This window comes from Marmota marmota, unplaced genomic scaffold (assembly GCF_001458135.2).
Source record: "Marmota marmota marmota unplaced genomic scaffold, marMar, whole genome shotgun sequence".
NCBI classification, from domain to species: Eukaryota; Metazoa; Chordata; class Mammalia; order Rodentia; family Sciuridae; genus Marmota; species Marmota marmota.
Window position 1 is genome coordinate 52,804,052 of NW_026000026.1, and position 18,077 is coordinate 52,822,128.

General features: G+C 33.6%; 1 protein-coding gene across 15 annotated transcripts in view; it reads right to left on the minus strand.

Moving 5' to 3' along the window:
• The window catches only part of Fam172a (family with sequence similarity 172 member A), a 456,628-nt gene that overhangs the window by 421,841 nt on the left and 16,710 nt on the right, over positions 1-18,077 (minus strand). For 10 of the 15 annotated variants that reach the window (XM_048811402.1, XM_048811415.1, XM_048811406.1 and 7 more), the window contains exon 2: positions 3,426-3,546. The exons of 3 other annotated variants lie outside the window; for them this stretch is intronic. In XM_048811402.1, the coding sequence (XP_048667359.1) occupies positions 3,426-3,531 (106 nt within the window). In that variant the 5' untranslated portion in view covers positions 3,532-3,546. Of the gene's footprint in view, positions 1-3,425; positions 3,547-14,922; positions 14,946-18,077 lie in introns of all 15 variants that reach the window. 2 more of the 15 variants (XM_048811403.1, XM_048811412.1) reach the window with 2 other exon arrangements.

Consider the following 18,077-nt stretch of genomic DNA (forward strand, 5'->3'; position numbering starts at 1 on the left):
GCATGCAACCTTTGCTGTCTCAGCACCCTTGCTTTAAATAACATTAAGCTCTCCATTTCTTTGTCAACTACACCATAAAGGTATTTCCTAGAGTTATTCTTTATGGCAGACTGGTATACAAATACATCTTCCTTGGTACCATTCTTATTTAATTAAAACATCTGTTTCTTGCACTGAACAATTTTACTATCCCTCAAACTTACCTTGTAATGACCTTCATATCCCCAAATGAAGGCACTCCTAAGGGAAGGCTGCCAGGGCCACCACTCCCTGTGCTGCTGTCCATGTTCTGGGCTTGGTACAGGCAGTGCTGATAAGTATTTTGTGTGTTATATGTATTAACAAATACCAATAGGTTATATGGTGAAAAATGCTCAAGAAGTATGGAGAAATGTCTTTTTACTATCTAATGCAATTTACCGGAGACTAAATACTCACACAGATATCATTAGTGCCACAGGAATTTTATGCAGATACAACACTTGAGATTATTGCAAATAGCAACCAAATGTGGCTACAAAATTAATAGAGTAGTACAGTATGGACTACGATTAGTTTTATATAGTTAGATTTCAATACTCTATATTTGTTTACACTTTTCTTCACATTATAACTGATGCCATGTACACTCTATGTGTGCATGTGTTACACCAGTGTATGATAAAACAGACTATTATCTACATATAGTCTAAGAGATCAGGACATACCTAACTTTTTCTTAATTTTTTTTTTTTTTGGAATTTCTAGATATATAGTTCACTTGAAAATTTTTTCAAATACCCCTATATCTCAAAAACAAATTCATGTTATGTATATATACCCATGCAATTCTAACCCATTTTGTTCAAGAACCTAATGTATTTTCAATTTGACTCCATTAATTCTTATAATACCATGTATACTAAGAATTATTACTCCTACTGCACAAAGATAAAGACTCAGAGAAATTAAGCAACTTGCACTATTATAAGAGGAAAAATCTGAACTTAAGTCAGACAGTTCTCTGTCTAGAGACTATTTATACTCTTTTAACATCAGTGTATTACCTCTAAAATTCCCCAAATCATTCTAACATCATACAATATGGGAGAACCAATTAGAACCACAACTTGGAAATCAAATTTTCTTATCAAGTAAGGCTGAATATGCACAAAATCTACCTAGGTGGGAAACCTATCTATTTCGTTGCAAACTTTCACTAACATTCCTTGTCACTGATCCTAAATTATCCCTTATTCTGAGTATGCTAGATCATTCCCAACAGCATATGAGCATGAAATGAAACCATCCATAGAGTTGTGTACAGCTGCCTTCAATTTCCTTTCATTCTCTACTAAAATTCTCCATTCAGGATCTAATTTCCATCAATTCACTGAAACAGCTCTTTATAAGGGTCACAAATGACCTTCATATTGTCAAATCCAAAAGTAAATTCTCAGTCCTCATCTAATCTGACCCATCACCAGCATATACTTAATTAATTACTCCTTTTTTTTAAATCTGACATTCAAAATCTCTCTTGCCCTTGGTTCTTCCCTTCACTAGAAATTCCTTTTAAGCCTCTGTTGGTGATTCCTCCTTATCTTCCTGATTAAAAGTCAAGGTGTCCAGAGCTTAATCTTCACACCTCTTTTTTTAGCTATACTAACATCTTGGGTGATCTCAATTAGGATCAGAATTTTAAATATTATTTCTTGCTAATAAATCCCAAATTTGTATCTTTAGCCTAAATTCTCCCCCAAATCACCAAATCAACTTTTCCCCTTTTGATGTTTACCTGGGATCTAATATTATTAACACATTCAAAATCTAACTCTTGCTATTTACCACCGTCACCTCCAACTTGTTTTCTCTAATGTTTTCTCACTGTAATTAATGGCTCCTATTTAAGATAAGAAGCTTCAAAGTGAAGCTTTTCTCAAATATCTCATGTCTAATACATCATCAAATAATGTAATCTCTTTCTCGAAAACATTTCCAGAATGTGTCACTTCTTAATCATTCCCTTGCTACCAATATAATCCAAAGCCCATCATCATCTCACATTTGTGAGGAGAATTTGTCTAGAAAACCTAAAGACGGTAACCTTCTTAATCATTTTCCATTTTTGTGGGTAAGAGATACTTATATAATTCCATGAACAGATCATTACATCTAAACCCAGAATCAAGATGACAAATAAGTTGAGCCAAGAAACTAGTCGATTAATCTTGTATCTGCTTGAGGTTTCATAATAAGAAGTAAAATAAGGTAGTAGGAAAAATTATTGAGGTATTTTTATTATCCACTTGAGAATACTCAGGTAGGGACAGCAGCCAAGGATTCAGAGAAGCAGCCTATAGCCATATCTATATAGTATATATCTAGCAGGAGCAACTGCTATAAAACAGATCTTGGAACACTTGAGGAACAGATAGATTTTACACTAAATCAAGTAAAAGGGAATCCTATCATTTGCCAGTTCATGATGTTTTTAGTGGCCATTTTAACGGTGTTTAAACATAGGATCTTTAAGAGATGACTGGGCCATAAAGGGTCCACTCTTATATATAGGACTACTACTGTTATAAAAGGGTAAGTTTGGCCCTTTTTACTTCTTGGTCCTTCCTCCAAAGGACAACACAGCAAAAAGGCTCTTTACAGAAACAAGCACTTTGGTATTAGACTTCCTAGCTTTTAGAACTGAGACAATAAGTTTCTGTTTATTATAAAATATCTATTCTGTTATATTCTATCATAGAAGCATAAAGCAAACTAAATTTAAAAAGTTGGCATCTGAACATTGAGAAAACCCTCAATACATTTTTTCACCACCAAATAAAGCCTTGAAAACTTATATGGATTTAAAACATTGAAACCTTTTACAGGTTACATAGATAATCAGATCATGGACAAATTATAGACATTGAAATATTTGATAATAAAGATTGTATATTTCTTCTAGGAGTAAAAGTATATTAGATAACAGATTTTTAAAAATCCTAGAACTCAAATCCCTAACAATGTCTAAGGCAGATTCCTTCTGAAGTATTAACATGGAGGGCCTCACATAAAATATCCCTAGTGCCAATGCCACAAAGACAAAATACTGGAATAGTCAGATCATTATCCTAACCCAATATGACATTCCAATCAACAAAAACATTGTAAGGGAACCAGTCTTGAATCAAAAGACTGTATTAGTTCTAATACTACATGCATGATTCCAAAAAGAACATTAAGAATTCTTATAGTTATAAAAATCATTGTGTATTCACTACATCTCAGATACTATGATAGTTCTTGTGAGAGACACAAATAACTGCAAATAGCTTAGGTACTGGTAATCTGTTTTAAAAGTGAAATTAATGAAAGGTCACCTAAACATTCCTACACCTTTTGTAGGCGTCATAAAAATTTCCTAAGAAAGCAAATTAAGTATGTACCTTTCAGAGCTGTAGTCTTTTCATTTTCATCTGGACCTCCCTGCTGGATTTGTGCCATGCTTATCCAAACTGGCAACAAAATTAAAGAGCTCAAGGAAATAGACATCAATCTTCAGACAGTCTAGAATGAATGAAAGCAATAAATTAAGGTCTACTCAAATCCTACCTACTCCATGAGGACTTCCTAGCTCCTTCCACTAGAAGAGGACAATCTCCTCTCCTGATCTGCCACTACACTTTGTTGATCACTATTCCATAGCTCTTACTACAGCCTGCTTTGCATTATAGTTATTTATGTATTTATTTGGCTCAGTTAATAGTTTACAAGCTCTAGGAATATAGGTATCAAGCTTTTGTCAACATTATAACTCTCATGTCACCATACACAATATCTTAAATCTGTATGTATTTTGAACTGAATTTACCCAAATTTACTAATTAGTTTCAATTCCTTATCAACTAATGTTTTCTTAAAAAAAATAACTTCAGATAATTTTAAAAACTTGCAATTTCATTTAAACAGTAAGTATGTGTCATTAACAAGGTCACAACATCTTCCTCCTAAAATATGAAGTTAGAAGGAGAAAAATAAACACATAAAGCATCTACGAATTACCTATACTGTAATTAGAAACACAACTTGAGGAAAAAATTAGCCCATTTAAAAATGAAACTATGTTAAATTCATTATCTGGTGATAAATGGTATACTTTATAAATGGTCTCAAGTCGTTATAATATAAAATTTTGATTTATTACTAGTTCTGTTCTACACTGGCCAAAGGGAAGGCATTAAAAGTACAAATAAATTACTTTTCCAGGGGTGCCTATGATCAGGAATAGAAACACTATTCCTATTCCAAAAGTTTAAAAGGAAAAACATATAACACATACAATGGAAAAATATAAGCTAAAGTTAGTCAATTATACATAACTACAAGGGAAATTATAAGACAATTACATTGATGACAATAAAATACAACAGATTATTCCCCTAAGCTACCCAATTGATTTGCTATGCACAAAGCAAACTGTGGTTTCCATTTAAAGATACATCTTATGATTATCTTTAAAAAGAAATGTATTTCTGTAATTAGCAGAATGTTGGAGAAATAATCTAAAATTTACTTATTCTGCAAATAGGTAAAAAGTTTTAAAACATAATAATGAAAATAAATATTTTAAACCATAAATGTTCCAAATAGACATTACCAATGTTGCCCATATCTCAAGTTTAATTGCAGGTGATATAAGAGAAAGGACCCTCTGACTCTCCAACTAACTAGCCATGAATCCATGATATATTATTTAACTTGTCGGTGCTTCATTTTCCATATGTGTAAAATGGAAATGATAATCATGCCTCCCTCATAGTGAAAGCTAACTATAAAACATTTAGTATAGTGTCTGATTTATAATTAAGTGTTTGACATATGTTGGCTTATAGTTTTCAAAATTGTTGTAAATGAATCTTCACCACTTAATAACAACTCTGTGACCTCTAGAGAGGCACTTAATATCCAAAATATTCAGTTTTCTCACTTATAAAATGTGGCAATACCTCATATAATAGTAGTTAAAAATGTATAGCCAACCATTGCAATATTATTGCTACCAAATGAGATCTCCTAAAAAAAATAAAAATAAAAACTAAAATTATCAGTCAACTGCTACCATCTGAATCTGAAGTGTCTCTAAAGGCTTATGGGTTAAAAGCATGGTCATCGCCAATGGTGCTATTTGGAGGTGATGGAAACTTTAGGAGGTAGGGTCTAGTGGAATAAAATAACATCACTGAGGGCATGATCTTGAAGGGGATGTTGGGGTCCCCCAATCCTTCTTATTTCTTGTTGCTTCCTTGCTGCCATGAAGTGAGCAAATTTGCTCTACCACAGGCTCCCTGCCTATGATGCTCTGATTTGCCACAGGCCCCAAAGCAACAGGGCCAACCAACCATGCACTAAAACCTCCAAAACTATGAGCTAAAATCTCTCTTCTTCTTCATTGAAGAAGTAGCTCCTATTTTTCTTCTGTGTATTTGTAACTTAAAATTCCATAAATTCAGCATAAAGTAAATGTATCTATATTCTATGAAGAGATATATCCCAGTCTATAGGTTAGGTAATGCATAAATCTCTGCAGCTGTAATGGTGAGTAAAACAAACATGGTCACTTCCTCTGCTTACTTACTAGCTAAAATCAAACTGCCAAGTGACCACAGCTAACATATTTCAGACCTAGACTGATAATTACAATACTGTTATAACAAAACAATAATTAAAAGGCTTATCAGCCAGGTACAGTGGCACATGCCTGTAATGCCAGTGGCTCAGGAGGCTGAGGCAGGAGGATTAAAGGCAGCCTCAGAAAAAGCAAGGCACTAAGCAACTCAGTGACACCCTGTCTCTAAATAAAATACAAAACAGGGCTGGGTATCACTGGTCAAGTGCCCCTGGTACAAAAAGGTGGGGGAGTGCTTATCAGGAATCAGTCCTAATATGTCCCACAAGTTGTATAGAAGTTTTATCAGCTTGTAAATACCATCCTGTAGCAAAAATTAAAGAGATAATTATCATACATGAAGATCATACACAGTGCCCTTTGTTAACAATTCCATGACTGCATTAACTATATATAGGCAAGCTTCATAAAATTTTTAGTTTCTCTGCTAATTCAGTATTTCTATTTTTATTTATTTTTCTTTTCTTTTTGTCTTTGGTACTGGGAATTGAACCTAGGGGTGCTTAATCACTGAGTCATCTCTCCAGCCCTTCTTGTTTTTATATTTTATTTAAAGACAGGGTCTTGCTAAGTTGCTTAGGGCCTTGCTAAGTTTCTGAGGCTGACCTTGAATTTGTGATCCTCCTGCCTCAGCATCCTGAGCCGTTGAGATCACAGACGTGTGCCATCACACCAGGCTTAATTTGGTATTTCTTCTAATATAAATTATAAAATCATTTTTCTTTGGCCCCAAATTATCTGATTCCTAAACAGAATGATTAATATAATTATATCACTATGGCTACTTTAACAAAAGTAGAATTATAAATATATTTTGATGCTGTGAATCATACTCAAGATTCATATTTTAAAGAATCACTTTCAAGATCTAATAAATTAAGAATCATTATTCTTTTTATTTTTTATTTGTTCTTATTTAAACATGAAAATATAATATATTTTGACATACTAAACATATATGGAGGGGCTGGGATTGTGGTTCAGCAGTAGAGCACTCGCCTAGCACAAGCAGGACCCGTGTTCGATCCTCAGCACCACATAAAAAAAAATAAAGGCATTGTGTTATGTCCATCTACACCTAAAAAATAAATATTAAAAAAATACATATGGAGTATAACATCTCATTCTTCTGATTGTACATGATGTAGAATTACTTTGGTTGTGTAATCATATATGGATTTAGGATAGTAATGTCTAATTCATTTTACTATCTTTCCTTTTCCCATTTCCCCTCCCTTCTCCTCATTCCCCTTTGTCTAATCCAAAGTACCTCTATTCTTCCCTACCCTACCCTAATTGTGAGTTAGCATCCACATATGGGAGAAAACATTAGACCTTTGGTTTTGGGGGACTGGATAATTTCATTTACCATATTTTTTCCAATTCTCCATTTACTGCTAAATGCCATAATTTCACTCTTCTTTATGGCTGAGTAATATTCCGTTATATATATTTACCACATTTTCTTTATCCATTCATCTGCTTAAGGGCATCTAGGTTGGTTCCATAGTTTAGCTATTGTAAATTGAGTTGGTATAAACATGATGTGGTTGCATCACCGTCATATACTGATTTTATGTCCTTTGGGTTTAGACGGAGGAGTGGGATAGCTGGGTTAAATGGTGGTTCTAGTCCAAATTTTCTGAGGAATCTCCATAATGCTTTCTAGAGTGGTTGCACCAATTTTCAGTCCCACCAGCAATGTATGCGTGTATTTTTTTCCCCACAGCCTTGCCAACATTTATTGTTCCTTGTGTTCTTGATAATTGCCATTCTGTCTGGAGTGAGATGAAATCTCAGTGTAGTTTTAACTTGCACTTCTCTAATTGCTAGAGATGTTGAATATTTTTTCACATATTTATTGACCAATCATATTTCTTCCTCTGTGAAGTTTCTCTTCAGTTCCTTTGCCCATTTATTGAAGAATCATTATTCTTATTTTATATGAGACAACTTAAAAATTCATATAGCAGTTTGCTGGAGTGATGACATATTAGAAGTTAAGAAACTACTAACTATTGTATATGGCCCTAAACCTTATAGTGGCAGATACAAAGCAAGTATGCATGAAGCAAAAGCAATTTGTCTGTTTCTCTCTTAATACACTGTGTTAGATTTTTTTACTCTCTTGAGTTACATTCCATGGCTGTGGCACAGCTGGTAAAGCTAAGCCAGAAACATTATAAATTCTCAATTTAGTTTTCCTAATAAAAATTCAGAGTTATAACTTGCATGACACAGATAAACACTATTGAAAATGCAGCCAGCAAGCCGTTTGGTACATTTGATATATATTAATATGTGCATTCAACATAGTTTATTCAAAATTATCTGATGGAGGTTAGGTTATAGGGAATAAAGTGGTGGAAGGTTTTTACTGATGTGAATTGGGACACAGTTGACATGTTGTACACTTCACTATAACCACTGCTGTTTAAATATGGTTTCCTAGAAATGGTTACAGTACAAACTAGATTCAAAACATCTCAGTTTGCAATTTCATTCTATGAACTACACAAAGCAATTATCATATCTTTCCCTTCTATGATTCCAACAGAGAATCCACTATGTATAAATAAAAAGTTATAAATAACTTGTCATGTGTAATCTTTATCTAGTCAGCATTTCAAAACATGAAACAGTAGAATATTTATTTAACCTGTTTGTTCAAAATATGCCATAAGCACTATATAAAATGTTCAGAAAGATACACAGAAGCCTCATTTTTCCATGTTTGTTTTTAGCCAGGTATTAAATACAAACTAGATATAGGTGATTTTACACCAGGAGTCCTTTCCACCTTATATTCCGAATGCATTTACGAAAGTACAAAATATAGTGCAGAACAAGTAAAACTGGGTTAATTCTCTGAGGCCCCCAGCATTGGTCTGGGTCTAGTCTGTCTCCAAAGCATCCTTGCTCACTGAATCAGACTCTGGAAATCAAGCTCAAAATAGCCTATTTGCACTTGAAAGTAAAGTAAGTGAAATTGGTACCAGAGATTTATGACCCACCCAAATTAGAATTAAAATAACCAGTGTGTGGGGCTGGGGATGTGGCTCAAGCGGTAGCGCGCTCGCCTGGCGTGCGTGCGGCCCGGGTTCGATCCTCAGCACCACATACAAACAAAGATGTTGTGTCCGCCGAAAACTAAAAAATAAATATTAAAAAAAAAAAAAATAAAAAAAATAAAATAAAATAAAATAACCAGTGTGCTCATCAGTAAAGGTTAGTTCAAACTTATACATGACAATATGTAATTCTAAGACTATAATGATTTTAAAATATATGTTGGGGGAATGTGTGTTATACAGATATAAAGGAACTGAGGGGAGAAGCTAGAGAATGAAGACATTAGACTGGAGCAGACACAGAAGATAAAGCACAGCATAATATGGTCCTCTGGTCCATAGAAAATGGTAACTACTACACAGAATGCAATTATGTTTGGATCAAAGCATAGCTCAGTCTAGGAATACCTGATTCTAATTCAAGGCCATCTAAAATAATTTCTTAGTTTTTCCAAGCAACATGATATAGGCATGGAAAGAGAAATTTGGGTTTTTAATCTCAGTACCATTATAAAGTAAAGTGACTCAAGAAAATCACAATGCCTCTAGCATTCAGTGTGGAAGCCACTATTTTCTATGCATCAGGGTTCCACATTATACTGGGCTTTGTATTCTGTGTCTGCTCCAGCCTCATGTCTTCATTCTCTAGCCTCTCCCCCAGTACCCACATATCAGTACACACACCCCAAAACATATATATTAAAAATTACTATAGTCTTAGATCTTTTGCAAAATAAAGATACTAGATTTCATGTACTGATTTCCACTATTAGGAAGTTATTACAACTTGGAGCTGGGACAAGTTGGTCATAATTATATGTAGACTAAAGCTGTCAACTAAAATTGTTATCAGTGTATTTAGTTTGCTATTCAGAATTAAGATTTATAAAAATTATTCCCCATTGTTTCTCATAATAAATTGGGAAATAAAACATCTAAAACAAAGAGCCAAAAGTTAAGAAATATCAAATAAAAAGATTTTAAAAGAAATGAATATTGCACTACTGTCTTTTTAATAGGTTCCAAAATTGGAAATCATCTGGTCAGATTTCTCATAGCTTTTAAGCTACAAGAAGGCAGAAACTCAAAAGACTACAATAGAAAAGCATACAGTATCTACAAGACAGTGCTAAAAATTAAGTTAAGAAATTTTAAAAAGACAAAGATAATTGTAGACTTTATAAAGTCTACCAAAAGAAAAAAATTTATGTAGTCTTTTATAAAGTTTTTATCATGTAACAGAAATGGCAGAGTTATGGCCAAGCACAAAATAATTCCCAAATTTTAGAAAAACAAAGTATGTCAAACAAACAGTAGTCTCTTTCATATAGATAAAATATAAATGTCATTCTATGACAAATATAAACAGCAACACACAAATAATACAAGTGTGCACAATCCTAGGCCAAAGTAAATGGGTAGAAACTATCTTTATATTTCAAAACAGCTAATACATGAAATAACGGTAAAAACATATTCACAAAATCAGCACCAAATTTTCTCATTTCATAAACATGCTTACTAACATCTCTAGTAGTGCTAAACTTAGTGAATTCAAAATGCAACCTAGACTTTAAACTATAACATACATGTGGCAGACACTGGATAAATTACCCAGCTGCCCTTTCAAGGGGAACTTGCTGCACAGCTGCAAGGAGTGCAGTCAGCCAACAGCTTCCAAATATCCAATACTTCAGATAGCCCCAGGTGCTGAATGCTGTCTCATTCAAGGTCATGCCTTTCTCCTATTGACCCTCCAGTGACAAAACAAAGTGGGAATGTGAAGGAAAACTCTAATGGGCAATGTTTGCTTCAGAGTTTGTTGCCAAGTTGATGGAGGTTTCATTAGGTCTGAACATAAATTCAACTTTTCTCTCTAATCAATCCTATTCTCCTCCTTCACAAGTGCCGGTGTTTTCTTCTTCCTACTTTTAGTGCTTGAGTATTGAACCCCAGGCCTTATTCATGCTAGGCATGCATTATACTACCAAGCTATATCCCATACTAATGCTGATCTTGAAAAAACATTTTACACTCCAAATTCTGTCTCAGCATCTGCTTCTGGAAAGCCCCAACTTTGACAACTGCTTTTCCAAATGTTTTTCTGAATATTAAACAACAAATTTCTGATATTATGAGATAAGATTTTTATTCAGAATATATAAAGAACTCTAGCAACTCAGCAATAAAAATGACAAATAACTTAATTAAAAAGTGAGAAAATGAAGCCAGGCGCAGAAGCACATGCCTATAATCCCAGTGGCTTGGGAAGCTTAGACAGGAAGATCACAAGTTCAAAGACAGCCTCAGCAAAAGTGAGGTGCTAAGCAATTCAGCGATATTCTACCTCTAAATAAAATACAAAATAGGGATGGGGATGTGGCTCAGTGGTCAAGTGCCCTGAGTTCAATCCCTGGTACCCGCCCCCCACACACACACACAAAAAAAGTAAGCAAAGGATATGAATACAAATTTCTCAAAAAAATATACAAATGGCCAAAAAGCATATGTATACATGCTTAACATTATTATCCATTACAAAAATGCATCAAAACCTAAATAAAATACAATGCCATAATACTACTATGGCTACAATCAAAAATAAAAATAAAACAAGTGTTCATGAAAACATGAAATATTTTAGTCAGCTTTTCACCACTGTGACCAAAAGACCTGAAAAGAACAATTAGAGGAGGAAAAGTTTATTTGAGGGCTCCTGTTTTCAGAAGTCTCAGTCCATAGATAGAAGGCTCCATTCCTTGGGATTTGAGGTAAGGCAGCACATAAAGGGAGAAGAGTGTGAGGGAGGAAAGCAGCTGGGAGCTTGGCACCAAAAAGGAGGAGGGAGGGAAGGAGGGAGGGAGGGAGAGAGAGAGAGAGAGCAAGAGCGAGCTAGCGCCAGCGGGAGCGAGTGCAAGAGCTCTCTGCTCAATAAAGACAAAATATAAAACTCAAAGGCATGGCTCCAGGTCCAGACTTCCTCCAGCCACATCCTACCTGCCTAAAGTTACCACAGTGAATCCCCCTAACACACTGATTAGGTTAAGACTCTTTAACCCAATCATTTTACCTCTATAGCTTCTTGCATTGCCTCACACTTTAGCTTTGGGGGACACCTAATATCTAAATTATAACGTGGAGAAACGTAACTCCTGCTATAGGGATGGTGGGAAGGCAAACTGGCACAGCTACTCCAGAAACAAGTGAACAGTTCCTGAAAATATCACATGTATGGTTTACCATATGACCTTTACCATATGACCTAGCAATTCTTCTTCTGGGTATATATGCAAAAAAAATGAAAACACATGTCCACATCAAAACTGATACACAAATGTTCATAAAAATATTATTCATAATTATTAAAAAACAGAAATAACCAAAATGTCTATGACACAATATGGCACATAGATACACTTGAATATTATTCATTAATGAAAACAAATGAAGTATTAATGCAAGTAGATTAATGGCTTTCAAGGGTTAGAAGAATGGAAGAATAGAGTATGACTTTCAATAGATGTGTGGCTTCTTTTTGAAGTGATGATTCCACACTCCAGGGTAGAGGGTGTCTCTTACTGTATATTAAATGCTCTCTCGCTCTCTCTCTCTCTCTCTCTCTCTCTGCATCTTTATAGATGTTTAATAGCCAAAGGAAGTCTCAAAAAGAAGGAGACTTGATAATCTCACTCACTCTTCTCTCTTCCTTCCATGCAAAAGGAGTGAGGAGTGGACTTTAGGGAGACTCACTTAAAGAATTTCTCTCTTTAAATGTCCCTCTCATCCTCTCTACCCAAAATGTAATGGCAACTGTCTAGGCCTGCTCTAGTTATAAAAAGGAACAAACTTTATTTTCTAGGTATAAAATGAAATCTGAAGCACTGAAGCTGCCAACACAATAACACTTTGTGGAATGTTAAGCCGTTTATGTTCTCAGACCTATGCTTTAAAAGTATGCCAAAATTATAATACAGAATAAGGAGGGAGAGGGAAGAATAGAAGTTCATGGATTAGACAAAGGGGAATGAAAGGAAGAGAGGGAGATGGGAGTACAAAAGATAGGAGAATGAACAGGACATAATTTTCCTATGTTCATATACCAACACACAACCCATGAAATTCCACATCATGTATAACTACGAGAATGGGATCCTAATTAGAATAAGTGATACTCCATGTATGTCTAGTATGTCAAAATACACTCTACTGTCACATATATCTAAAAGGAATAAATAAAGTCCAAAAAAATATGCCAAAAGCTCTCATTACTATTGTCCATATAAGCACAAAGTGATAGGAATCCCTTCCCATGATTGGGAGAATCAAGAATTTTACAATTAGACTTCTACTTCTAACATTATATCTAAGTCTTCCAAGACAGTCTAACTCTAAACCCTAGGAAGTTCATTACAAAACATTAGAGTATCTATAAGTGCCACTCACCAAATTAACAATAAAAGGAAAATCATAATAAAAAAGTATTTGATAAGAGCATATTTTTAAAAAATACATCATTTATAACAGCAAAAGTAAAAATCTGTGTGGTCAGAATAAATCCAACAAAATATATGTTAAACCTATATGCAGAAAATGACAAAATATTACTGAAAGATACTAAACTGAAATATAAAAAGAGATCATATTCATATTTGTACTCAATACTGTGATGATATCAATTTTCCTCTAATTGATATGTATATTTAATGTAATTTCACTTGAACCCAAAAATGTTTTCAGAAAAATTAAAAAAAAAAATTCCAAATGTTTTAACAAAGAGGAATGACCAAGAATAGATAAAACACTCCAAAAGACAAAGAATATGATATGGAGACTTGCCTTATCAGGTTTTACACTAATTAATAAAATATAACATAAGCAGTGAATTAACAAATTGATGAATACAATAGAACTCCAAAACAGAGCCAGATAACATATCCATATAACACATGATACTGTCATATCATACCTGAGAATAATTTTCAACAACTAGTTAGCCAAAGAGTAAAAATAAGAAATTAGATCCCTACTTCACTCCATATATAAAAATCAATTTTTCATTGTTTAAAGGTATAATGTAAAAAGCAAACCTTAAACTTCTAAGGGGAAAATATACTACTTAGATATTAGAGAAAGGAATACAACTTCAATGAGACAATCACTAGACTGGGAAACAATTAAAATTTCTGGCAATACAAAAAGTTAAAAAGAATGGAGAATCATGTAAACTCTTATTCAAATTGCTGATCAAAAGCTAAATCAATAAATGCACTTAAGAAAAGATTGGCATGAGATTTCCAAGGTAAATATTCTCATAATCTTCAACAAGGTAACTATACATCTTGATCACCAATATAAATACACATAAATGTGTGTATGTATATGTGTATATGACTTTTTTGATGATATGAACATTTTGTGAACATTTTCATATCTACCTCCCAGTGCACACATACAAGACCAAGTAGTGATCAAGGTGTACAGTTACAATTATCTAAATATAGACAATCACTACATAATAAATAACCTCAAAACACGGTGACCCAAGCAAACAATAAGTATTTATAATATTCCCCAGTTTCTGTGCATCAGAAATTTAGAAACAGCTCATCTGGGAGGTTGTTACTCAGATTCTTAAATTTCAAGTGAAGATACATGGCAAGCTCTGCAATCACCTGAAGGGCTGATGGGTTGGAGGATTCACTTCCATGGTGACTCACATAGATAAAATTATAGGTTCTGATTGTTGTCATAGGCTTCAATACCTCCCACCATGTAGTTTTCCACAGGTTTGTTTGCATATCCCCACAACATGGCTGTTGTCTTTCCCCAGAAAAATAAGATTTCTCACTTCCTCAATGGTCTACTGGCACAGTGGGCAGCCCTATTCAAGGTTCATTATAGGAAGGATTTACACAAAGGCCAAAATCAAGAAACAAAAATTACCAGGGGATATCTTAGAATCTGACTATAACAAATGAGAGAAAAAAAATTTTCCAATGATGAGAGAGCAGATATGTTGAAGTATATTAACAGAGGAGAGATCGGATGAATGAAGCACAACTACACTCAAAAACATGGATGAATTTTCCAAAAATATTAGTGAGTAAATAACCAAAGTCTCAGAAGACTAAATACAGTTTGATATCATTTATATGGAGCTTCAAAATCAAATAAAACTTAACTTACTGTTATCACAACTTGTGATAAACCTGCAAGAAAAATGAAGAGAAAATTAAATACAAAATTTGTAACAGTAATCACCTCTGAGAAAAAGGAAAGGTCATGAGAAGGGGAAAAGCAGATGACAGTGCAAGTTACAGTGTTGTCAGTCTTGAATTGGGTGGTGAATTCACAGATACTATTTATATTTTTATGCTTTATAACTTGCATAAGCATTACACGTAGGAAGGCCATTGTTTTCATCAGTACATAATACCCATAAAACCAACCACACATGTGATCCTGATTGCACACAACCTTTTTTAGTTATCAATGATACATTTTTAAAACATACCACAGAAAAACGTAAGAATACCATAATTTTAGCAACACTGCCTTTATAATTTGTTCTTTGGGGCATTTTTCTTTAATGATAATATCGAGAGTCCAGTCCTATTTAGTCAGAAATCTGGGGATCTCCATAGGGCATAAACCACAACAGAAGCAGTTAGATGGATTAGGATAAATGGTATTGGAAAAACTTCACAGCATTTAAATATCAATAAAATATTGTCACTAAAACTCAATTGATATTTGAGTTTTTTAAAATAAAGCTAATATTTTAAATAAAAATTACTGCCAAAGCTTTCATATCAGCTATTTAAAAAAATAAACTTCAAATATTTTTAAAACTCAAAATAAAAAATAATAATATCTTACAACCTTACAATAAAGTATTTGAAAATATACCTAGGTACTTCTGAAAATATCAACTGTAATTTATGGTTTTTTCCTTTGGTTGGTATACTTTATTTTTTTTAATGGATGGCATGCCTTTATTTTATTTATTATTTTTTATGTGGTGCTGGGTATCAAACCCAGTGCCTCACATGTGCTAGGCAAGCGCTCTGTCACTAAGCTACAGCCCCAGCCTGATTGGTATACTTTCACTAGTAAGTATAATTAGTAAAATCTTTGAATATATATAAGTGATTGAAATTATTACAAGCTAGGATAAAGGAAAGTTATAAGTAAATTGTAAATGAGAGATTAGGGCTAAGAATTCAATTCAGAATAATCTGAATGCTGGCTGCTAAAGGATGGGCTAGTGTAGTCATAAAAGAATATTTACCATGAAGGATCATCTGCCAGTCTTCCTACATGATACAAAAATGGGCTTAATTCTGAAAAAGGAAAAATAATTTCCCTTCTTTCCTCAAAACAGTGTGAAAAAGGAAAAAGCTGAAACAGCAGCCACTGGAGGGAGGACTTGACGTTAAAATGAGAATAAAACAAGCATAAAACATTTTACCTGGTGCTTTGTCTGAACATAACATTTTATTAAATTCATTTCTATTTGTATAATGATAAATGCTGAAAATACTGCTTTTTTGCATGATAGTTTTTTCATTGAAAAACAGATGTTGAATCAACTGGCCTTCACTGATATACAAATTAGCAGTAAGAAAATTTTAAAAGTTGCCTGTACTATCAAAGAATTAGCACCAAACTTAGAACTAAGAACATATTCAATGATTTTTACTTGATATCAAGTCTAAATTTTGTTCATTTGAGATATCATCCATTGATTTTGCTAAAGGATCTGGGGCACTACTGAGTCCTTAAGTAAATCTAAAATTCAACTGTAGACAAATTGTCAGTGTTTAAACACACACAAAATAAATAAATAAATAAATAAATAGATAAATAAATAAATAAATAAAACTGTGCAATGCTCTTAATAAAATTGATGTGATTTGCTTTTTTTCACTAAGAATACTCAGATATATTAATAATTTAAAAAAAAAAAAAAACTAGTATTAGCCAGGAATTGTGGCACACCTATAATCTCAGAGACTCGGGAGGCTGTGAAAGGAATATGGCAAGTTCAAGGATACCCTTTGCAACTTAGACTGACTTGTCTCAAAATAAAAAATAATTTTAAGTAAGGAAAGTTGGAGATGCAGATCAGTGGTAAAGCACCACTGGGTTTAACCCCTAGTACAGCAAAAAAAAAAAAAAAAAAAAAGAAGGAAGAAAGGAAAAGAAAAGTATATACCATACAAAGATATAATTTTAAAATGTTCATTCAAATTTTAAATGCACTTGGAAACTCACTATTTTAGGAATTCGGTGATAAACTATACCACCTGAATTCTATAGGTGAATATTTATATTATACTTCAAGGTTGAAATTAACTAAAACAGTGATAAGCAGCTATCTCTATGAAATATGTCATAACTCCAATCAGGCCAATATATTCAGAGAAAATAAAAGGCAGCTGGGCTCTGGTTGCAATACCTTTTACGATTACAGTCTAATATTCTCTAAAAATCCTTTTCTTATTTTAACTTTACCCAAACACATTATTTTGCTAAGATTTTATTTTTCTCATGTCTTTCAAAATAAAACTTAGCTTTAAAATGAAGTGTAAGCTTAAAGACATGAAACATGTATACTCAAACATTTCTCATTCACTGTATCACCCTGCCTGAAATATTTTCCTCAAATAATAGGTTCCCGTAACAACTTCATTGAATTTAGCTCTGTATCATGGTCAGCTGCACACAAGCTAGATCACCTCTAAGAAGATACTGTTTCTTATTCTTCTTGACACCTCTATATATTATGTGCTCATAAATGTTGGCTTAAACCATACTTGTTTATTTAAAATAACCAAAGTTATAAAAGCAGATAAAAATCCCCACAAAATGGAGAGGATAATTCAATAATAAGTGAGTTCTCCCTTCATTTTTTAAACTATTATTGTTATGGTTTAGATATGAGGTGTCCCCCAAAAGCTTATGTGCAAGACAATGCAAAAAGTTTAAAGGTGAAATGATTGGGTTCTGAGAGTCTTAACCTAATCAATACATTAAACCACTTGAATGGATTAAGTGAGTGGTAGCTATAAGCAGATGGGATACAAATGGAGGAGGTAGATCACTGGAATATGCCTTTATCTCTAGAAAACAGATTTCTCCTTCTCTGCTTCCTGATGGTCATGTCCTAAGCTGCTTTCCTCCTCCACACTCTTCCGTCATAATGTTCTGCCCCATCTTGGGCCCAGAACAATGGAGCCAGCTGTCTATGGACTGAGACCACTAAAAACATGAGTCCTAAATGAACTTTCCTTCTCTAAAATTGTCTTTATGAGGTCTTTTGGTCACAGTGGGGAAAA